This window comes from Littorina saxatilis, linkage group LG15 (genome assembly GCF_037325665.1).
Source record: "Littorina saxatilis isolate snail1 linkage group LG15, US_GU_Lsax_2.0, whole genome shotgun sequence".
Classification (NCBI taxonomy): Eukaryota; Metazoa; Mollusca; class Gastropoda; order Littorinimorpha; family Littorinidae; genus Littorina; species Littorina saxatilis.
The window spans coordinates 41179641-41204585 of NC_090259.1; the positions used below are offsets into that span (position 1 = coordinate 41179641).

General features: G+C 39.8%; 1 protein-coding gene across 3 annotated transcripts in view; it reads right to left on the reverse strand.

Annotated features, from left to right (window-relative positions):
- Positions 1–24945, reverse strand: part of LOC138949331 (uncharacterized) — a 617348-nt gene that overhangs the window by 57755 nt on the left and 534648 nt on the right. For all 3 annotated transcript variants that reach the window (XM_070321116.1, XM_070321117.1, XM_070321115.1), the window contains one exon: positions 5731–5847. In XM_070321116.1, coding sequence (XP_070177217.1) covers positions 5731–5847 — 117 coding nt within the window. The remainder of the gene's footprint in view (positions 1–5730; positions 5848–24945) is intronic.

The following is a 24945-nucleotide window of genomic DNA, read 5'->3' on the forward strand; positions in this document are numbered from 1 at the left end:
TTTTCTTATACACTTCAGACAACGCCTTGATTTCCAAAAATATTGCATTCAAACGTGGCGGGCGAACAGGTACACATCAGAAAGATAAATGGCTCCTGATTCTAGCTCGAAAACGTCACTCAAACGGTTTTGTATTGAGCAGTGATTATTTTGACGTTCTTGGCTGTCTTTTCTCTCGGCAATTTAACAACCATTATACACTCACGTAAAACAAATGAGTATCATGTACATTTGACAAAATCCTAAATGTGCAACACACTATTCCACTTTAATTATTTGTTGGTGTTAGTCGAGAATATCAGGCTAATTGTAAATCTGTAAAACTAAACTCCAACATTGTTGCATGATAATTAGTGCTAGGAGGTATGATCCCAAAAAATTGATCAAATGTGATTTTCGCGGAGACTGTTTGGCGTATCTGGCTCAAATTACAGTAGCCATTAGAAATACTCTCCTCCCACTAAGATGGCCTTATTTCGGTTGGTTTTAAGCTCAGATTTGTCACCTTTTTTGATGTCTTGACACAAAGTCTTGTTTTCATAGAGGGAATAACCAGAAATTACAAGGAGTAAAATCAGGCCTGTAGAGTGTGTGAGGCAAAGATAGAATTATTTAGACTTTAAGGAATGGAGTTACGGCCCTTATTGTGTGGAGACTGGCATTGTCATGGAAAAGAAGAGAAGTCTGGGTTTCGCAGTTTATTCGTTGACTGCCGAAACAGATCAAACGGTAGTTTAAGGCTTCTCTAGCAGTTTTGACTAATTTTCGAAACCAAAACAATGAAAACTAGCACACGCGATGACATTCTTAAAAGTTGTCATAAATTGACTTCACACGGCGCGTTCCCAAATGGCATCAAAAACAAAATGGCGGCATGCAAGGGGAATGAATAAAAAGCAAACGATGAATGGTATGAGTAACTATAAACATCTCTCATGGCATATGAACGGTGAAAAAGCCGTCAAATCCATTTTGAATTTCAGGCTTAGGTGAGCATTTTTTTTTTAATTGCCCTTCAGCTGTTGTGCCTAGCAATGTTGTTGTGCCATTTTGAAGAAGACTGGTGTCAGCCTCCCCAGAAGCCGTAAACGGCTTGTTTTCGCGTCATTTTGTGTGGACTATGTGGGTAAAAAACCCGTAGTTTTGTAATGGCTTGTTGTATTGCTTTTAAATTTGACAAGAATATATGTTAATGCAATTGCAAAAGAGTGTGTAAATTATCACGGCGTTTTGATGTGTTTTTTGGACCTACTGGAACTTTTCAGAAAAGTTTGATTAAACTTTAATGGGCAATTGCAAAAAAATGCTCACCTAAGCCTGAAATTCAAAATGGAATTGACGGCTTTTTCACCGTACATATGCCATGAGAGATGTTTATAGTTACTCATACTATTCATCGTTTGCCTCTTATTCACTCCCCTTGCATGCCGCCATTTTGTTTTTGATGCTATTTGGGAACACGCCGTGTGAAGTCAATTTATGACCACTTTTAAGAATGTCATCGCGTGTGCTAGTTTTCATTGTTTTGGTTTCGAAAATTAGTCAAAATTGCTCGAGAAGCCTTAAACAATCGTTTGATCTGTTTTTCAAATATCTAAGGATAATACTTTTTGAGATATATTCGAAACATTTTCCACCCTAAAATGGTGCCACGTCGGTGACGTTTTGGGTATAAAAACTTTTTGCGGCGATGAACCGATCGGTTGATTTATTTCTTTTTTTGAGTTTTCTTAGCTTTTTAATGGAGGAGTCTAACCATGTAATTTGTGTTTGTTTGTCCCCATTTTTGTTGTGTACAAAGTGCGTCACTGACGTGGCACTGTTTTGTAACTTCTGTGGCACTTTGGTTCCATGTGTACTTGTTACTGGTAGATTTTAACAAATTTCTTTGCGATATTCTTTTATTTTCTTACTCAGGTAAACACACTTGCTACTGGAGAAAGCTGAGCACAAAAAGGAGAGCATTTGGCCTTTATTTTTTATTTTTAGTGCAATTAAACCGAGTGATTTGTAGGAGGTATGATCCCCCAAAAATGATCAAAACGCCTTTATAACTGTTTTAGGTAACTGCTCATCTTAAGTAATATATCATTGGAATGGCCAAACATGTATCTGGTTAACCTTTCAGAGATGACGTCATTTGGTTGCTACGTCATAAATGACGAGGAATCAAACTAGGTCTCTTTTGAGTTATGCTTCAGAACGGAGTCTTTCGTCAAGCACCATGAACAACTCCACTTCTGTGCAAGAGTGTAGCTTGGTAATGACACAAAGGAGATTTCTACAAAGATGAAGAAAGTGACATGAATCAAAGCTGCTTCATATTCTACAATCTGACAAAATAAAACGGAAATCAAAACTGGGGAAAAAAGGAACAACTCTGAATAGCCAAAAAGACTTCCGGGAACTGTTCAAACAAGACGAATGTAGCTGCTGTATCAAAACTTACAAAACTAAGATTAAACGTGTACATACGAGTATAAAGTGCCTGACTTAAACTTTCATATAGAACAGTCCGCAGAATTCTACACGATGACCTTGATCAGTTTCAAAAGTTGGCCGCAAAATGGATGCCTTATAAGCTGACAGGGAAACAGAAGTAGCAACAGGTTCCCGTACTTTGCACGCGATCCGCTCAACCGTTTTTAACGAAGTAGACCCAAACTTGTGATAAATTTAGTCACTGATAATGAGACTTTGATTTCCTTCTATATCATTGCAAGAAAACACAAAACAAAGCGCGATTGAACCACAATGACGTGACGCACCAAATTTGTATGCGATGTTTTCAAAGCAGAAACAGTGCTATTCGCTGTATTTTGCGATCACCAATGTCCTGTTGCTGTCGATATTCTGTCTGCTAACAGAACTGTCACTGTCACATACTATGCAGAAACCTTATTACCCAAACTTATTCACGAGTTCAGCAGTCAACGACTTAACTGCGAAACCCAGACTTCCCTTCTCTTCCAGGACAATGCCAGTCTCCACACAATAAGAGCCGTAACTCCATTCCTTAAAGTCTAAATAATCCCATATTTGCCTCACACACTCTACAGACTGGACTGGGTGGCCGAGTGGTAACGCACTTGCGCTCGGAAGCGAGAGGTTGCGAGTTCGACCCTGGGTCAGGGCGTTAGCAATTTTCTCCCCCCTTTCCTAACCTAGGTGGTGGGTTCAAGTGCTAGTCTTTCGGATGAGACGAAAAACCTAGGTCCCTTCGTGTACACTACATTGGGGTGTGCACGTTAAAGATACCACGATTGACAAAAGGGTCTTTCCTGGCAATATTGTATAGGCATAGATAAAAAAACAATGTCCACCAAAATACCCGTGTGACTTGGAATAATAGGCCGTGAAAAGTAGGATATGCGCCGAAATGGCTGCGATCTGCTGGTCGATGTGAATGCGTGATGTATTGTGTAAAAAATTCCATCTCACACGGCATAAATAGATCCCTGCGCCTTGAGTCCGAGTCTGGAGATACGCGCGCGATATAAGACATATATAACAGACATAATTTAGTTGCCTAAACTCATAGAATTTTAGAATTTCGCTTAGTGAGTGAAATGCAGGTGAGCATTTTTGCCACGTCAGTGACGTTTTTTTCAAGATCAAGTTAAGTACCCTGATCTATTTTTACCTTAACATTTTTCACCTTGGGTAGGAAGGTTGTCATATTTGGGAAAATCTCTGCACAAATTTGAGTTAATAAAAGCATAATGAATATTGCTTTTATGGCAAATAATGTCTGATTTTTGTGTGCGAATGCCACGTCAGTGACGCTGGAATTGCCCTAATAACTCTTTTGAGTATAGTTGCACAAATTCAGCATTTTGCAAACTTCAACACAATTAATATTACAATTGGGGATCAATTTTGGTACAAAAGCAACAACGCGCTTGGGTGGTATGGAAATGTGAACGCAAAAGAACAATTAAGATAAACAGGTCTTCCAACATCAAAACCCAGTCAAGCGCAGCAGACTGAACTGGCACGCTTATTATCGCTGTGAGTGACGTACCGGAAGGGACCAGAAAACTGTGCTACTTTTACATCGACATAAAAGTCCAATCAATCATGTATACAGTACGTGTTGTTTTGTTTTGTTAAAGCTTGCATATTTTGTGTGCTATGCTATTCCTACTGATGTCAGTGTCGATCACAAAACGGGAGGTTTTGCGTACATTTTGAGGGGTATTGTGACAAAAAGTGCCGTGATTTAGCAATGTCTTGGAATATTGCTTGGAAACTTTCAGAATGTTTTGCAAACATACTAGACGTGCTTCGAGTACAATTTTGGATTGGTGCAGGTATTTTTTTAGACGTTATACACTACTCGTCATAACAAACTGTACAGATGCGTTTGAGGGCAGATCTTTATGATGAGGCCGTTTGTCGTAAAATCAATTATTTGACTGGAAAGGCCGTTTATTCCCCTAACTTATTCAGAAAACAGATTGAGTTTACATGACGCAGTGTCGATACAGTGGAACTTACAACACAGACACCCCCCAAAATCAAATTCGCAAAAGCAAGGTTCCCGCGTTACAATTGATAACAAATCAGAACTGCTCAAACGAAACAATCAAATCTGCATCCAAATCAGTCAGTTTTGTTCACATATCTTGTCTACCAAGGACGCTATGGCATGCTGAGCGGTGTAGGTGGCAATCCTCTCAGAAGGCATAAAAGGCAGTTTTTGAAGCCGTTTTTGGCGGGTAATGAGACAAAAAATGTTACATTTGAGTAACTCACCAACGCATTGCCTTCACACTTTCGGAGATTTGTGCTAACATATGTCGTAAAGTAAATACGGAATTTCAAGTCATTTGAGACATTAGGTCTGCTGTTATTTGTCATGTCAGAAAAAGTTCTTAAATTGACGGAAGGTTTTTGCTGACTCATCGAACAAAATTAATTTGAGTAAGCTTTCATTTTTCTAAATGCATGCTAAATGCATGCTAATTTTAATTTGTTTCTGTTCAATCGGACAGGGTACATCTTTATTTTTAAAACTCTTTCTGGTAGGTTGTATAACAGTGCTCTAATATCTCAAATGACTTAAGATTTCGTGTGTAGTTTACGACATGTGTTAACATAAATCTCCGAAAGATTGAAGGCAATGCGTTAGCGAGTTACTCAAATGTACCATCGTTTGTCTCATTACCCGCTAAAACGGCTTCAAAAACTGCCTTCCTTGTATGCCTTCTGAGAGGATTGACACCTACATCGCTTAGCATGCCTTAGTGTCTATGGTAGACAAGATATAATGAACAAAACTGACTATTTTGGGTGCAGATGTGATTGTTCTTTTTAATGACATGCTAAACATGTTTCGTTTTAGTTGTTCTTATTTGTTGTCGATTTTATCGCGGGAACCTTGATTTTGCGAATTTGATTTTTGGGGGGTGTCTGTGTTGTAGGTACCACTGTATCGACACTACGTCATGTACACTCAAACTGTTTCCTGAATAAGTTAGGGGAATACACGGCCTTTCCAGTCATATAATTGGTTTTACGACAAACGGCCTCATCAGAAAGATCTGCCCTCAAACACATCTATAAAGTGTTTTGTGACGAGTAGCGTACAATGATCCGGAAAAAGATATAAAACCCGTCATGGGATTGCTCACTCGTGTCAAAACCAATCATGACTTCAGACAGATTATTGATATGTACAGCTACTACCGAAGTTTTAATTGCGTATCATCACTGGCATAAACTTACCGCAAACGAGACCGCTGGCCTGTGAGATACCGTCAGTACAGATACACGTGTTGTTCTCACAGGTGGCTCCGCTCACACACACACTGGTATCGCCACAGTTCGACCCTTGGGGCACTTCTGAAACAACACACCACGTCTTAATGAGATACGACACTGATACAAGCACATCATGGCGGTGACCTTACGAGTAGTTTATCTAAGTTGTTAAAATGATTAAGTCACAGAGACAGTCTTAATCTATATTTTATATTTATTTATTGTATGGGCCTTAAAAACATTACGACCATGTATAAAGAGGTCATTTTAAATGGCGATGCACACACGACCCTTCACGCTTATTTGTTTGTTTGTTTGTTTGCTTAACGCCCAGCCGACCACGAAGGGCCATATCAGGGCGGTGCTGCTTTGACATTTAACGTGCGCCACACACAAGACAGAAGTCGCAGCACAGGCTTCATGTCTCACCCAGTCACATTATTCTGACACCGGACCAACCAGTCCTTCACGCTTAGCCAACATTGGTTGCTGTGATATAAATCGCACGACCACCAACTATCGGGCATCCATATACAGAAATATACTTTACTCTCGACATGCGTAGTCATTTTCTCGGGACACATAATAAGTGACAGTCACATTTCTTGTTGCAGAACGAACCTACGGGCAAGCTTTTTGATTTTGTCAAGCATTAAACCAACTTTTCATATTCTAGTGTAATTACAAATGGTGCAATTATAAACACCAACAATTTTGCATTTAGAAGGGAACTGTGATTTTGTATCTTTGTTTTTCAAAAACAAAATTTGAGCGAATTTGGGAAGAAATATCAAAATCTGGTTGTCGCCTCCATAAGTATATGTAATATGGAAAACTAAAGGAAACTCCCGTTGCACATTATTGAAAAGAGCTTTCCTTTCAAAAGAGCCACATTTGTGAAAAGTTTCTTGTTATAGATTTCTTGAAAAGTCACACATATAGGAGCAAAATGTAGATGCTTCGTCCCGTTTCTCTCCCCTAATCTCAGGTACTTGTGGCCGGAAGCCAGACAACAGAGCGAGTATGACGCATCATTTTTAGTGACATCATGTGTATGCAGTGACGTGCCGTGTCACTCTTTTTCTTCATAAGCATTCTCTTTTGCACAAAGCGACGAAAGATCGTGTTCTTGAAGTCCCCCAATTTACAGAGAATCTAAAAACAATTGAACGAATCAGTAGGGAGAGCGAATCGATCTGTGATCTGAAACAGTCTTTTATCCGTAAGCATTCGTGGCTCTCCGTGTGTATTTGTTGATTGGGAGGGTATGTTGTTTTCTCCCAAACGGAGCAGTTTACGGAGAGATCTACATGCTTTTTCTTATGTTCCTTCAAGAGATGAAACATCTGTGAATGTGAAAATGTAAAAATTTCAGGTGCGGGTTTTTTTCTAAACAAAAAGGTTCTTTCTTGACTAAAGTTCACATGATTTTCTGTTTTGGATTTCTGACCAGTCGGCGACCAAGTTATCAGTGCACCAATGGCTTTATATCTCGACTTTTGATGTTAATTGTTTTTACGTACAGTCTAGCAGCCATAGTGTCACATTTGCCATAACCAGACAAAAAATGTATCCCGTATTTTGCTAGCAAAAGGAGTGATTTCCCTTGAGCTTGCCCCATGCTACTATATACTGTACCACAAGCGAATGAAAAACTACAAGTTCTCAACCCTGTTCATTGGCTCTATCGACGCCCATTATTAACTGCTTGCTTCACTTTATATAATAAACCGTCCATAGATCGTCGTTCTCCCGAACTGTCATCGAGAATAGAGGATTTGGGGTATTTTTCATGCATTGACGTCAGCGATTTTCGGCGATTGGTCAATGCATTTCGTATCAATAATGTCGGTCACGCTTGAAATTATCGCTACTTCATATATTGCTTTCACATTTTTACGAGATGACCGGGAGCGTAGGGTCAGTTATAAACTGAATTAGCCCCGAACAGTGAGATAATTATGGAGAACAGTACACAAATACGAACGGAGAGACTCGGAAACTCGAGTCAGTCGTCGCCACGTTCGAGAACTCAAGTGTAATATTTGAAGTTAAAATCTCCCTCGCCGACAGGTAACACGCTCGATCATGCGCTAGTCTTTACTTTTGCGCTTCGACGGCAATTTTATTTTTATTTTTTTCTGAACTCGTAATTCTTGTGTTTTATTCATTTGCTTCATTCCAAGCGTTTTGGATCATGAAATGAATCGCAATAATACAACAAAAGTTGCAGATATAGTATTTCCAGCGGGACAATATTCCCAGCCGCAGAATTACCCATTCAGTTTTTTTCTTTTTAGTAACATCGGCTTTGGTGAAATTTGATTGCCCTATAGGCAACACCGCGACTACATGTAATGATGGTATTAAGAAAACGTACAAAATACAAATACGAAAGGGGAAAAGGACGAGTCAACAAATGCTCGATTCGAAAACTGACCCGGTGTAACAGGCCATTTTGACACATAGTCAGTTTTGACCGGGAGGTCATGCTGGGCTAGCTGATTTTGACCGGGAGGTCATTCTGGGCTAGCCAATTTTGACCCCCCCCCCCCCCCAGTCAGTTTTGACCCCCCCTTCAAACTTCAAGAATAAGTACGTTAGGACCTTTTAAAACGAAATATATGTATATGTGCAAAAAAATTGTTGGAAAACTGATATAAAAAAATATATATATAAAAAAAAAAAAAAAAGTTTTGACGCTTCCTTTGAAACTTCAAGATTAGGTACACCAGGACCTTTTAAAACGAAATGTACGCATACATGAATGAATCTATGCATCTCCACAAGTTTTTTTTTGGGGGGTCATTCTGGGCTAGACCTCCCGGTCAAAATCTGCTAGCCTGGAATGACCCCCCCCCCCCCCCCCGGTCAAAACTGACTAGGTTAGTCAGTTTTGACCCCCCCTTCAAACTTCAAGAATAAGTACTTTAAGACCTTTTAAAACGAATTAAATGTAAATGTGGACAATATTTGTTGCAAAAAGATATTGGAACAAAAAAATATATAAAAAAAATCGAAAAACAACGTTAAAAAATGTTTCTCAAAAGAAAAAAAAAGAAGTTTCAACGCTTCCCTTCAAACTTCAAGAATAAGTACATTAGGACCTCACACGACAAAATGTATGCATATATGTGTGCATCTATGTATCTCAACAGTTTTGGTGGGATGTGTCATTTTGGGCTAGGCCAGTCAGTTTTGACCCCCCCCCTTCAAACTTGAAGAATGAGTACTTTAAGACTTTTTAAAACGAATTAAATGTAAATGTGGACAATATTTGTTGCAAAATGATATTGAAAAAAAAATAAATAAAATAAAACCTTTAATTTTTTTTATTTTTTTTTTTTTAAGTTTTGACTCTTCCCTTCAAACTTCAAGAATAAGTACATTAGGACTTCAGATGACGAAATGTATGCATATATGTATGCATCTGTGTATCTCAACAGGTTTGGAGGGATGTGTCATTCTGGGCTACCCGGTGTAACAGGCCATTTTGACACATAGTCAGTTTTGACCGGGAGGTCATGCTGGGCTAGCTGATTTTGACCGGCTAGCCCAGAATGACCTCCCGGTCAAAATCAGCTAGTCCAGAATGACCCCCCGGTCAAAACTGACTTGGCCAGTCAGTTAAATGTAATTAAATGTAAATGTAAATGTGGACAATATTTGTTGCAAAAAGATATTGGAACAAAAAAATATATAAACAAGAAGAGCAAACGCTCGATCGAGTCACTTTCGCAGTTCTGAATATTATATGAGGCATCAGATGGACAGGAAGAAATTGCTATTCACAACACAATGAGTCACGTTCACATAAAATTTGAGCCCGGTCACTTTTATAGTTTCCGAGAAAAGCCCAACGTTAAGTTGTGTGTTGCCGAACAGAAAAGGCTAGTTATCTCCCTTGTTTTTCTGATAACGTTCGTAAAAGGCTACAGATGTAAATACTTTGATGTAAAGAATAATCCTACAAAGTTTCAATCACATCCGATGAACTTTGTCAAAGATATAAAATGTCTAATTTTTCCTTTGACGCTGACCTGTGACCTTGAAAAAGGTCAAAGGTCAACGAAACCATCGTTAAAGTGTAGAGGTCATTGGAGGTCACGACTAAACAAAATATGAGCCCGATCGCTTTGATAGTTTCCGAGAAAAGTCCAACGTTAAGGTGGTGTCTACGGACGGCCGGCCGGACGGCCGGCCGGCCGGACAGACTAACACTGACCGATTACATAGAGTCACTTTTTCTCAAGTGACTCAAAAATCGAAAAACAACGTTAAAAAATGTTTCTCAAAAGAAAAAAAAAGTTTCAACTCTTCCCTTCAAACTTCAAGAATAAGTACATTGGGACCTCACACGACAAAATGTATGCATATATGTATGCATCTATGTATCTCAACAGGTTTGGGGGGATGTGTCATTCTGGGCTAGCAAAATCAGCTAGCCCGGTCAAAACTGACTAGGCCAGTCAGTTTTGACCTCCCCTTCAAATGTCAAGAATAAGTACTTTAGAACCCTTAAAAACGAAATATATGTATATATGTGCACAATATTTGTTGGATTTTAAGAAAGAAAATAGAAAACAAGTCGCGTAAGGCGAAAATACAATATTTAGTCAAGTAGCTGTCGAACTCACAGAATGAAACTGAACGCAATGCCATTTTTCAGCAAGACCGTATACTCGTAGCATCGTCAGTCCACCGCTCATGGCAAAGGCAGTGAAATTGACAAGAAGAGCGGGGTAGTAGTTGCGCTAAGAAGGATAGCACGCGTTTCTGTACCTCTCTTTGTTTTAACTTTCTGAGCGTGTTTTTAATCCAAACATATCATATCTATATGTTTTTGGAATCAGGAACCGACAAGGAATAAGATGAAAGTGTTTTTAAATTGATTTGGACAATTTAATTTTGATAATAATTTTTATATATTTAATTTTCAGAGCTTGTTTTTAATCCGAATATAACATATTTATATGTTTTTGGAATCAACAAATGATGGAGAATAAGATAAACGTAAATTTGGATCGTTTTATACATTTTTTTTTTTTTTTACAATTTTCAGCTTTTTAATGACCAAAGTCATTAATTAATTTTTAAGCCACCAAGCTGAAATGCAATACCGAAGTCCGGGCTTCGTCGAAGATTACTTGACCAAAATTTCAACCAATTTGGTTGAAAAATGAGGGCGTGACAGTGCCGCCTCAACTTTCACGAAAAGCCGGATATGACGTCATCAAAGACATTTATCAAAAAAATGAAAAAAACGTTCGGGGATTTCATACCCAGGAACTCTCATGTCAAATTTCATAAAGATCGGTCCAGTAGTTTAGTCTGAATCGCTCTACACACACACACACACACACAGACACACACACACACACACACACACACACACACGCACATACACCACGACCCTCGTTTCGATTCCCCCTCGATGTTAAAATATTTAGTCAAAACTTGACTAAATATAAAAAACAACTTACTTTTTTAAAATAAAACTATTTCTATTAAGTTAAGACCTCTCCCTCCAACTTGAAGAATAAGTACACTGAGACCTTGGTAAACGAAATGTATGCATATATGTAAGCATCTATGTATTTCCACAGGTTTCGGGGTGGGGGGGGGGTGTGTGGGTCATTCTGGGATAGAGAGAGTAAGCCGATATAATGGAGAGAGGGGCCCCCTCTCTAGCATGTCGGCCCACTCTCTATTATGTCGACCAAGTCTCCGTCATGTCGGCCCCCTCACTATCATGTCGGCCCATTATCCATCATGTTGGCCCCTCTTCATCATGTCGGTCATTTCTCTATTAAACTTGGCCAACAAATCATTGCAACAATTTTCGCACGTTCAGAAACGCGTTAAACCACAATCCATTTTAATTGAACTTTATATGCTGGAAAAGGTAATTATGTCTACTGTTCATATCATTTGTTCGATTGGTGGTACTTTGTATAGGCATCCCGTGGCAGCCTGTCAAACAAGGTCACCCCTAAAATCGACCTAACAAAAACCAATGCCCCGTATTTTAACATCTGTGTGGTTTTTGTCAAGTCGATTGACCGGGGGGTCATTCTGGGCTAGCTGATTTTGACCAGGATGACTGCCCCCCCCCCCCCCCCAAACTAGTGGGGATACATCGATGCATACATACATGCGTACATTTCGTTTTAAAAGGTCCTAGTGTATTTATTCTTGAAGTTTGAAGGGAACCATCGAAACTTTGAAAAACTAAATTGTTTAAGTAAGTTTTTTTCCGAGTTTTATTTTCGATTAAAAAAAAAAAAATGTATCCAACAAATACTGTGCACATATTCTCAGAAATGGTGGTCCAAAGTGTTACATACAAAGTAGAAAACAAGAAGGGCAAAGCCCATACGACTCACATGCTTGACCTTGACCTTTACATGACCTTGACCTTCAGGGTCAAGGTCAAATAACTAAACCTAGCAATGACATCATACACTAAGAACTGCTTTACACATTTTTCCTACCAAAATACATGTGACCTTGACCCAAGGTCAAGGTCATCCAAGGTCATGCAACACAAAGCTGTTAATTCAAGACATAGGAAGTACAATGGTGCTTATTGGCTCTTTCTACCATGAGATATGGTCACTTTTAGTGGTTCACTACCTTATTTTGGTCACATTTCATAAGGGTCAAAGTGACCTTGACCTTGATCATATGTGACCAAATGTGTCTCATGATGAAAGCATAACATGTGCCCCACATAGGTTTTAAGTTTAAAACAGTTATCTTCCATAGTTCAGGGTCAAGGTCACTTCAAAATATGTATACAATCCAACTTTGAAGAGCTCCTGTGACCTTGACCTTGAAGCAAGGTAAACCAAACTGGTATCAAAAGATGGGGCTTACTTTGCCCTATATATCATATATAGGTGAGGTATTGAATCTCAAAAACTTCAGAGAAAATGGGAAAAATGAGAACAAGAAGAGCAAACGCTCGATCGAGTCACTTTCGCAGTTCTGAATATTATATGAGGCATCAGATGGACAGGAAGAAATTGCTATTCACAACACAATGAGTCACGTTCACATAAAATTTGAGCCCGGTCACTTTTATAGTTTCCGAGAAAAGCCCAACGTTAAGTTGTGTGTTGCCGAACAGAAAAGGCTAGTTATCTCCCTTGTTTTTCTGATAACGTTCGTAAAAGGCTACAGATGTAAATACTTTGATGTAAAGAATAATCCTACAAAGTTTCAATCACATCCGATGAACTTTGTCAAAGATATAAAATGTCTAATTTTTCCTTTGACGCTGACCTGTGACCTTGAAAAAGGTCAAAGGTCAACGAAACCATCGTTAAAGTGTAGAGGTCATTGGAGGTCACGACTAAACAAAATATGAGCCCGATCGCTTTGATAGTTTCCGAGAAAAGTCCAACGTTAAGGTGGTGTCTACGGACGGCCGGCCGGACGGCCGGCCGGACAGACTAACACTGACCGATTACATAGAGTCACTTTTTCTCAAGTGACTCAAAAATAGCTGTTTTTTAGACAACATTTATGGCCCCTGCGACCTTGACCTTGAAGCAAGGTCAAGATGCTATGTATGTGTTTTGGGGCCTTGTTATCATACACCATCTTGCCAAATTTGGTACTGATAGACTGAATAGTGTCCAAGAAATATCCAACGTTAAAGTTTTCCGGACGGACGTCCGGACGGCCGGCCGGACGTCCGGACGGACGTACGGGGGGGACGGACGGACGGACGACTCAGGTGAGTACATAGACTCACTTTTGCTTCGCATGTCAGTCAATAAAGTGTCAAGAAATACAAAATAATTGTTTTTACTATGAAGTCTATTGTTTGCTGTACATAATAATGCAAAAATTACCCCCCGCGGGTTAGTCCCATGTTGGTTGGGACTAGAAAGAATTTACCCGATGCTACCCAGCATGTCGTAAGAGGCGACTAACGGTTCTGTTTCTTCTCTTCTTTTGACTGGTCCTTTCACCTATATTTCCTTCCAAGAAAACTCTCCCTACTATTCCCTGCAGTTTTCCAATTCTTTTCTTGTTGTCTTATTTCTACCTGACTGGATCCATCACCTTTATTTCACTTACCAAAAGTCTTCTTTTCCACATCCTTATTTCTCTGCACCATGCATGTCGTATGAGGCGACTAACGGATTCTGTTTCTCCTTTTACCCTTGTTAAGTGGTTCTTGTATAGAGTATAGTCAATGTTTGCAAAGATTTTAGTCAAGCAGTATGTAAGAAATGTTTAGTCCTTTGTACTGGAAACTTGCATTCTCCCAGTAAGGTCATATATTGTACTACGTTGCAAGCCCCTGGAGCAATTTTTTGATTAGTGCTTTTGTGAACAAGAAACACTTAACAAGTGGCTCTATCCCATCTCCCCCCCTTTCCCCTATCCCATCTCCCCCCTTTCCCTCGTCGCGATATAACCTTCGTGGTTGAAAACGACGTTAAACACCAAATAAAGAAAGAAAGAATGCAAAAACAAGAGGCGAAGCCATCAAGGCTCACGTAAGAAATCGACAAACAGTAACACAAACTCAATCACTCCGTCACACACACACACACACACACACACACACACACACACACACACACACACACACACACACACACACACACACACACACACACACACACACACACACACACAGAAAGAGCATAGGTGAAACTGTGCAAGAAAGCGAGACACTAGATCTAGATCTGTCTGTCTGCATGTAGCCTACTTACAGGACACGACTGCCAACTAGTCTCGGCGCGCTCAAAATAATAATGACCGAGACTTTCAGTACTTCCTTCCCGTGACGTCTAACCCTCTTACGTCATAATGTGACGTCAATGTAATGTGACGTCTTCAAATGTTAGAGTTTCTACCACAGACATACACACACACGCACGCACACACAAACACACACACACACACGCACAAACGCACAGACAGACAAAGTTATGATCGCATAGGCTACACTTACGTGAGCCAATTAGACAAAAAGAGTAATTGGTTGCTGAATAAGAGACGTTTTAAAGTGTTGTATTTACGTGATGAATGTTGTAACATGGAAACCAAATTCCAACTTTAAACCACCTAAGCCTTCAATCCTTTGTGCATTTTTATCAGTTCTGCAGTATTTTTGTGTTCTACCCAACACATTCTAATTATGAAAAGTAAGGACTTCAACTAATATTGGTAAAAAAAATTACATTTGGAACAAAACTAAGGTGAATGTCGCAACACAGAAACGAAATGCTTGAACCACTTTCGGTTCCTGTGCGACAGACATGAATCTGCACTGTTTGGCCTTTCCTGCCGGCAAAACCCGTCTGACCCAAAATAACTACACAAAACACAATTCGTCAGAGTTTGCTGTATTTGTTGAAAGTTCCTGTTGCGTTCAGATTACCCATTTTAAGTACTTGATGAATGTCAAACATCGACGATCAGAGGATACGAAAACTTCTTGGCTGCTTTGTTCCGCTAAACTTCGCGCTTTGAGAGACTGTTTGCACTCGATATCCTTCCGACACTACATTGTCGCCATCCGCGGTGTGTAAGTTTGTGACAAAGCTTTGCAGGCTCGACAATTAAGTAAAAACCATCTTCAGTCGTAACGTAGGTCAGGAAACGACGCCATGAGTTTCAGCAAATGATATGATTCTGGTGTTTTCTGTGAATATTTGGCTGTGATTCAAAGGACTATTTTCTTGTTCGAACTTCCTGTGCGCCAAAGAGCTCAAAATAGCCGTGATGTGGCAAAGTCATGGAGCACATTGCTGTCCGATGTTCGCGCGTCGAGTCTGGATACGATGCGTTACGACATTCATAATTTTGTGTTCGAAGCCCGTAACTTCAAATTCAGCGTGAGTTTTTGTAAAGATGTGTTGCTACGTCCAAGACTGAACTTCTGACTGTCGATTGCAGTAATTTGTTGGTGTTTGCATGTTTGCATTTAGCCATGAGATTGAACATATTGTTGATCACGAAAGTCGTGTAACGCTTCGGCGATCCGGAAACGGCCGAACTTCGCAATTGAAAAGCACACAAAAACAACACCAACGTATAGAAACCTTTTTTATTGACATACAACAATGCTTTAATGTCTCAGGAATAGATTCAGATGAAAAAAGTCGTGGTAGAAATAATTTTAATTTACTTTTTCATGATTTCAAATGTGTCACCCCTACTCACTCTCACTGGACCACCATTTCTGAGAATGACCCTACATATATTTCGTTCTAAAGTACTTATTCTTGAAGTTTGAAGGGGAGGTCAAAACTGACTGGCCTAGTCAGTTTTGACCGGGGGGTCATTCTGGGCTAGCTGATTTTGACCGGGAGGTCATTCTGGGCTAGCCCAGAATGACTGCCCCCCCCCTCCCCCCAAACTTGTGGGGATGCATAGATGTATACATGTATATATGCGTACATTTCCTTTTAAAAAGGTCCTAGTGTACTTATTCTTGAAGTTTGAAGGGAAGCGTCGAAACTTTTCTTCTTTTTTTTGTCAAATTCTGTTTCTCGAATTTAAAAAAAAAATCATTTTTGCAGCAAAAAGTGTGCACATATACATATATTTCGTTTTAAAAGGTCCTAAAGTACTTATTCTTAAAGTTTGAAGGGGAGGTCAAAACTGACTGGCCTGGTCAGTTTTGACCGGGGGGTCTTTCTGGGCTAGCTAATTTTGACCGGGAGGTCATACTGGGCTAGCCCAGAATGACCCCCCAAAAAAAAACAACTTGTGGAGATGCATAGATGCATTTATTTATTTGTACATTTCGTTTTAAAAGGTCCTAGTGTACTTATTCTTCAAGTTTCAAAGGTGTCAAAAAATTTATTTTTTTTAGAATTAAAAAAAAAAAATAATTAAGATCATTTTTCCAACAAATATTGTGCACATATAGATATATGAGTTGTTCTTTGCTACTGGTCACAAGTGGGGGTCAGCTCACACGGACGCATTTTTCAATACAGTCTAGGGGAGAAACTGGTCACAAAGCACCCAGTACATGCCAGAGAGATAGGAGAATCGGCACAATCACAGAAAATACCAAAATCATTCAATAGATATGGAAATATTATGATTTACTGTGAAAATGCTTGCAAAACTGGCGTCCAAAAACGGGAACTCACACTTGGTGCGTCTTTGAAGACTTACCTCCCGTTCTGTGTTGTTGATAATAGTCGTGTTTGTGCTGTTTTTGTTGAAATAGTATCTAATAAAACTGATGCAGTTCTTGAAATGTTGCAAATTATTGTTGTCTTTGTGAAATGCGAGAGTGTTCTGAGGCGTAATCTGCATACGGCTGATTTCCCACATAGGGTACCCCACTTCGATCAGCGTATTACTCCAAATGAGCTTCATAGTAGACAAGAGGCGAAGCCTTCAAGGCTCACGTAAGAAATCGACAAACAGTAACACAAACTCAATCACTCCGTCACACATACACACACACACACACACAGTAAGCATAGGTGACACTGTGCAAGAAAGCGAGACACTAGATCTAGATATGTCTGTCTGCATGTAGCCTACTTACAGGGACACGACTGCCAACTAGTCTCGGCCCGCTCAAAATAACAATGACCGAAACTTTCAGTAATTCCTTCGCGTGACGTCTAACCCTCTTACGTCATAATGTGACGTCTTCAAATGACGAAATGTTAAAGTTTCTACCACAGACATACACACACACGCACACACACACACACGCACGCACAGACAGACAAAGTTACGATCGCATAGGCTACACTTACGTGAGCCAAAAAGCAGATACACTACCAAAACACTGCATAACAGATCTACAAGACTGAGCCATAATCACTGAAATTTACTTCCTGTATAAAATATTGCAATCAAATTTGCTCACGCCGTCCCACATGCAACGCAGGTTACCTTCGCCTTCGATTCAAAGTAACTCCACGCTAACTGAATTACCATCGAAACGCAAATAACGAACTGATTCGGAGATTACACGCCACACATTTATGATATTTTACACACACATTTCAACTGTGTTGTTTCGCGATAAACAGCCATAAACAAACAAATGTGGCACCGTCACATCGCTTCGGAAGGAGAAACGCAGGTTACCAAGAGATTGAATGACGGTACCCACCGTTAATTCAATTTTCATCTTCAGTTTCACAAAACAAAAAATGAAAAACGACTCAATTTTCAATATTTCGTTTTTCAATCTTCAATACGGTAAACAGAAAAACAGTTCACTTCCGTTTTTCAATATTTGATTTTCAATTCACAAATCAAAAAACGAAACAAGGTCTACTTCCGTTTTTCAATATTTAGTTTTTCATTCTTCAAAACGGTAAACAGCAAAACAGTCTACTTCCGTTTTTCAATGTTTGATTTTCAAAGCGATAATAGAAAAACAATCAACTTCCGTTTCTCAATAATGTAATATCTTTCATAGTTTTCTTGTGCAATGAACGCTCCCCGCTTTCCCAACCAATCGAAGCTTGGTGTCATTTGCGCAATAACGCGGTCGGGTCACTTTGTGCCCCGCCGGGACTACCCCGGACTACCCCGGACTACAAGAAATGTTTGGACAACAAAGACAGATCATGTGATGCCACAATCTATTGATCTGTGTTTATTTACAAAACCCAGACACACAATTTTAAGTCAAGTCAACAAGTTTATTTTCAACCACTGACCCTGACTACCCCGGACTGCCCCTGAATGCACGCACACGGACGATTGTGTGTGTGTGTGTGTGTGTGTGTGTGTGTGTCTGTCTGTCTGTGCGTGTGTGTGAGTATGTGTGTGTGTGTGTGTAGAGCGATTCAGACTAAACTACTGGACCGATCTGTATGAAATTTGACATCAGAGTTCCTGGGAATGATAGCACACGCTTTCCCTTTATATTATATTCTTTCTGCCCCGGACTACCCCGAACTACCCCGGACTACCCTGGACTACCCCGGACTACCCCGGACTACAAGAAATGTTTGGACAACAAAGACAGATCATGTGATGCCACAATCTATTGATCTGTGTTTATTTACAAAACCCAGACACACAATTTTAAGTCAAGTCAACAAGTTTATTTTCAACCACTGCCGTGAAAAAAGCAGTGCGTTTAGTTTCATTCTGTGAGTTCGACAGCTTGATAAAAAAACGCTCGCGCTGGACCCGAGTACTCTTCACACACACACACACACTCTCTCTCCCTCACTCCCTCTCTCTCTCTCTCTCTCTTTCTTACACACACACACACACACACACACACACACACACACACACACACACACACACACACACGAGTACAGACTCATGCACGCGCACGCACACACACACACACACACACACACACACACACACACACACACACACACACACACACACACACACACACAAACAGTAACACTAACACATGTGGACTGGGTGGCCGAGTGGTAACGCACTTGCGCTCGGAATCGAGAGGTTGCGTGTTCAGGCCTGGGTCAGGCCGCAATTTTCTCCCCCCTTTCCTAACCTAGGTGGTGGGTTCAAGTGCTAGTCTTTCGGATGAGACGAAAAACCGAGGTCCCTTCGTGTACACTACATTGGGGTGTGCACGTTAAAGATCCCACGATTGACAAAAGGGTCTTTCCTGGCAAAATTAAAAAGGCATGTAGCTAAAAATGTCCACCAAATACCCGTGTGACTTGGAATAAAGGCCGTGAAAGGTGAATGCTCGCCCTAATAGGCTTGAGGTTTGCTGGCCGATGTGAATGCGTGATATATTGTGTAAAAAATTCCATCTCACACGGCAGAAATTAATATGTAAATCGCCGTGAGCTCTTGTGAGAAACGGCGATTAATAAATGTCCATTATTATTATTATTATTATTATGTGCACAAAATGAACACACACACACACACACACACACACACACACACCGCGCGAGAGAAAAAGACTACAGGGAGGCATGACGTCATGATGAACTTTTGAACGAACTGCGCCCAATAGTTTCCCAGCAATAAGCTGTTATATTAAGTCCAGACAGACAGACAGACAGACAGACAGACACAAACACAATTAAAGTATGCTGAGCCCTAGTTTTAGCGTACTCGGGGATAAACACAGATCAATAGATTGTGGCATCACATGATCTGTCTTTGTTGTCCAAACATTTCTTGTAGTCCGGGGTAGTCCAGGGTAGTCCGGGGTAGTTCGGGGTAGTCCGGGGCACAAATAATATAATATAAAGGGAAAGCGTGTGCTATCATTCCCAGGAACTCTGATGTCAAATTTCATACAGATCGGTCCAGTAGTTTAGTCTGAATCGCTCTACACACACACACACACACACACTCACACACACGCACAGACAGACAGACAGACACACACACACACACACACACACACACACCACACACACACACACACACACACACACACACACACACACACAATCGTCCGTGTGCGTGCATTCAGGGGCAGTCCGGGGTAGTCAGGGTCAGTGGTTGAAAATAAACTTGTTGACTTGACTTAAAATTGTGTGTCTGGGTTTTGTAAATAAACACAGATCAATAGATTGTTTCATCACATGATCTGTCTTTGTTGTCCAAACATTTCTTGTAGTCCGGGGTAGTCCGGGGCACAGAGTGACCCGACCGCGTTATGGCGCAACTGACACCGAGCTTCGATTGGTTGGGAAATCGGGGAGCGTTCATTGCACAAGAAAACTATGAAAGATATTACATTATTGAGAAACGGAAGTTGATTGTTTTTCTATTATCGCTTTGAAAATCAAACATTGAAAAACGGAAGTAGACCTTGTTTCGTTTTGCTGTTTACCGTTTTGAAGAATGAAAAACAAAATATTGAAAAACAGAAGTAGACCTTGTTTCGTTTTTTGATTTGTGAATTGAAAATCAAATATTGAAAAACGGAAGTGAACTGTTTTTCTGTTTACCGTATTGAAGATTGAAAAACGAAATATTGAAAATTGAGTCGTTTTTCATTTTTTGTTTTGTGAAACTGAAGATGAAAATTGAATTAACGGTGGGTACCGTCATTAGATTGTTTCCGATACCTGTCGGATTAAAATCATGTTTTTTCACAAATGAAGGCTCTTTGGCAGATCTGGTGAGTTGGAAACTGTCTATGAATGTTTCATTTAATGTCAAATGCCTACATTCTTGTCGATAGTGTTACCTTTGGGCTCATAAATGAAGTCAAGGGTCGTGTTTTTCTAAAGTGACTTTTGTCAGCATAGAACTTACTGTGCTTTGATCATTGACTGAGAAGAATCTTCCGATGACACTAGTTCATTTCTACGCGACTGCAGATCTGCAAGGAAACTTATGGCAAGGGAAATAAGCTTAACTGAAGACGAATAAGCGGAGTAACTGTTCTTCAACGGATTGCTCTCACTGATCTAAATATTTAGATCTTGTCGTCTGCTAGTCTGCTGTAGTAAGTAGTCTTCGGTCGTGTGAAAGTCACATCTATTTCGACTGTGTGCATCGATCCGTGTAGTGAAATGTTGATATTTGATGATTTGGCAACATAACTTCGCTAAATGTGCTTCGAGTGTATCTCCCCGTTAACCATTTGAAAACGTCTTCAAGACCATGTTTCGACAGCCCAGACGGGGAGGATCCTCGATAGCTAACAGGGTATATGTTTTCCGCCGTTTTATTTTAAAGAATCCTTTCAAATTTGCTATTCCAAAAGTACCCTATGACACGACTCGAGTGGCAAAGAACATTCTCTGCAATTCCTGTCTCAGTCCGTGCAGCCGTTTCGGGTCCTATCATACAAACATACACACAGACACACAAGAACCAGCTTTAAAAGTTAGATTATGTAAGAACCCTGTGAACCAGTGATTTTTTCTTATGTACATCAGATACTACAGTATTTCTGCTTTATGAAAAGCTATATTTCAAAAACAAAACTAGAGATTTGAATTTTGACCACTGTTCCCCCTTTCTGTCATCAGTACTGAAGAACAACTCATATACAATTCGTTTTAAAAGGTCCTAATGTACTTTTTCTTGAAGTTTGAAGGGGAGGTCAAAACTGACTGGGGGGGGGGGGGGGGGGGGAATTGGCTAGCTCACAATGACCTCCCGGTCAAAATCAGCTAGCCCAGAATGACCTCCCGGTCAAAACTGACTATGTGTCAAAATGGCCTGTTACACCGGGGGGTCATTCTGGGCTAGCTGATTTTGACCAGGAAGCTAGCCCAGAATGACACATCCCCCCAAACCTGTTGAGTTACTTTCTTTCTTTCTTTCTTTCTTTATTTGGTGTTTAACGTCGTTTTCAACCATTCAAGGTTGTATCGCGACGATGTTGAGTTACATACATGCATACATATATGGATACATTTTGTCATCTGAAGTCCTAATGTACTTATTCTTGAAGTTTAAAGGTAAACGTAAAAAAAAAAAATTGTTTAGAAATTAAAGTTAAAGTCTTTTTCGATTTTTTTTTCAATATCATTTTCCACCAAATATTGTCCACATTTACATTTAATTCGTTTTAAAAAGTCTTAAAAAGCCAGACCATTCAGACATGCATCACTGATGTTAAATCTTTACATTTAATTCGTTTTAAAAAGTCTTAAAAAGCCAGACCATTCAGACATGCATCACTGATGTTAAATCTTGGATGGTCGATAACAAACTTAAGCTGAATGATGATAAGACTGAAGTCTTACTGTGCAAAAAGAAGAACACTACATTTCCCTCTCCCCAACCTGTTTCTGTTTAAATAGGCAATACCGACATTCTTTTCTCACCATCAGCTAGAAACCTTGGATTCACCCTTTCATCTGACATGACCCTTAACAAACATAATACTTTAGTCTGTAGAGCAGCTTATTTTGAGCTTCGTAAGATCAGCACCATTCGCCACACACTCTCCTCTCAAACAACTAACACTCTTGTCTGTGCCTTTGTTCTTTCTAAACTTGACTACTGCAACTCTCTTCTCTCTGGCTGTCCTCTGTACCTCCTGCATAAACTACAAAAAGTCCAAAACTCGGCAGCACGCCTCATTCTCAAAGCACGAAAACGAGATCACGCAACACCACTTCTTCACACACTGCACTGGTTACCTATTCAAGCCCGCATTGACTACAAACTGTCCACCCTCTGCTTTAACTTCTTTTCTGGCTCGTCTCCTGCTTACTTCTCTGAACTCCTCACCGTCTATTCTCCAGCAAGACAACTCCGTGCCTCTTCTGACTGTCGCATCCTTACCATTCCACACACCAAAACCAAAACATACGGACAACGCACTTTTACTTTCTGCGCACCCACACAATGGAATTCTCTCCCCTTTCACATCCGCCACTCTCAGTCACCCCAAGCATTCAAACGAGCACTTAAAACGCACCTCTTCAAGAAATACAACCCCTGATTTTGTTTTCTCAGTCCATCAGTAGGCTACATGTAGTGTATTTGTTGTTTTAGTGATAATGTATATGTCGTATCCATTCTGTACAATTTGCGCATTATGTACAATGAGCAGCATATCGTGCTCATTGTATACAATGAGCAACACGTTTTGCTCATTGTAGACAATGAGCAAAACTGTTGCCCATTGTATACAATGAGCAAGACCATAAAGTTGCACATTGTATACAATGTGCACCGAGTGAGCAAGATTGTTGAATGGCGTTCAAGCTACACTGATATATGAATCATAGTGAATGGTTGAATGGAATATGTGAGTAAAGTGTTCAAATAACGATGTTTGTTATGTTTAAGCATTGTTTTAATTCTCATTTCGCTAAAACTAAACAGTGTATTAAGAATTTAATTATTGTAAATGAAAGGGGCAGAAAACAGCTAAAAACGTTCAAGCTACACTGATATATGAATCATAGTGAATGGTAAAGTGTTCAAATAACGATGTTTGTTATGTTTAAGCATTGTTTTAATTCTCATTTCGCTAAAACTAAACAGTGTATTAAGAATTTAATTATTGTAAATTAAAGGGGCAGAAAACAGCTAAAAACAACTTTGTTTTAAAAAATTCTTTGATGCATAGGAACCACTTTAGTGAAACCGCACATCGATAGCGCTGTTAGTTTGGCTGGAAATAACATTTAACTTTGTAGTGGAAGTAGAATGACGTCATATTTTTTATTTTAAAACGGCCGTAACTCGCTTCAAATTTGACCAATATGCATGCGTTTTTTTTTGTTGCTTTCGGCGTTTTGAACTGGCGTGCATGTGATAAGAAAAAGAATGGAACGAAAAATCCAAAACAATTTTTTTTTCAAAAAAATATTAAAAATCTTTTATTTTTTAAAAATATATTTTTTGTTACATTTACCTAGAGTAAAGAGTAAAGAGTAAGCAATCTCTTTTTGGCCCGAAAACATGAAACGACAGCAACCTGTTGACTGCCCTTTTAATTAAACAATAAAAACAAATACAACAATTAATGTTGTTTCAACACACGCACACACACACATAACATTCGTTCATAATAACGCTCACATTTTCATGTCATGCTAAAAGTAAGAGATAGAAACAACAACGTCAGCTAAAAAGGTAAAGGTAAAGGTATTCCCACAACCATCTGGTCGTAGGGGAGAGAGATGTTAGAGATCTCCACTTTTCTGGGGGCCAGCTTTTTATGAGGGCGGTGCCCATCTCCTCTCCCGCGCTGCCTTTGCCTTCCCCGGCCCTGAATAGGGTCAGGTACCCATTTCCAGCTGGGTGGACTGGAGAGCGCTCGGAAAAATCGGGTATTTGTATTTGTCCCCGAGTGGGGGACGAACCACGACCTCCAGCGTGAGAGGCAAGCGCTCTAACCACTGCGCCACTCCGCTCTCCAACGTCAGCTAATGAGAGCTAATTAAATTCCTAATGCACTGTATAGTTTTAGCGAAATGAGAATTAAAACAATGCTTAAACAATCATAACAAACATCGTTATTTGAACACTTTACTCACATATTCCATTCAACCATTCACTATGATTCATATATCAGTGTAGCTTGAACGTCATTCAACAATCTTGCTCACTCGGTGCACATTGTATACAATGTGCAACTTTATGGTCTTGCTCATTGTATACAATGGGCAACAGTTTTGCTCATTGTATACAATGAGCAACAAGTTTTGCTCATTGTATACAATGTGCAAGATATGCTGCTCATTGTACATAATGCGCAAATTGTACAGAATGGATACGACATATATAAAC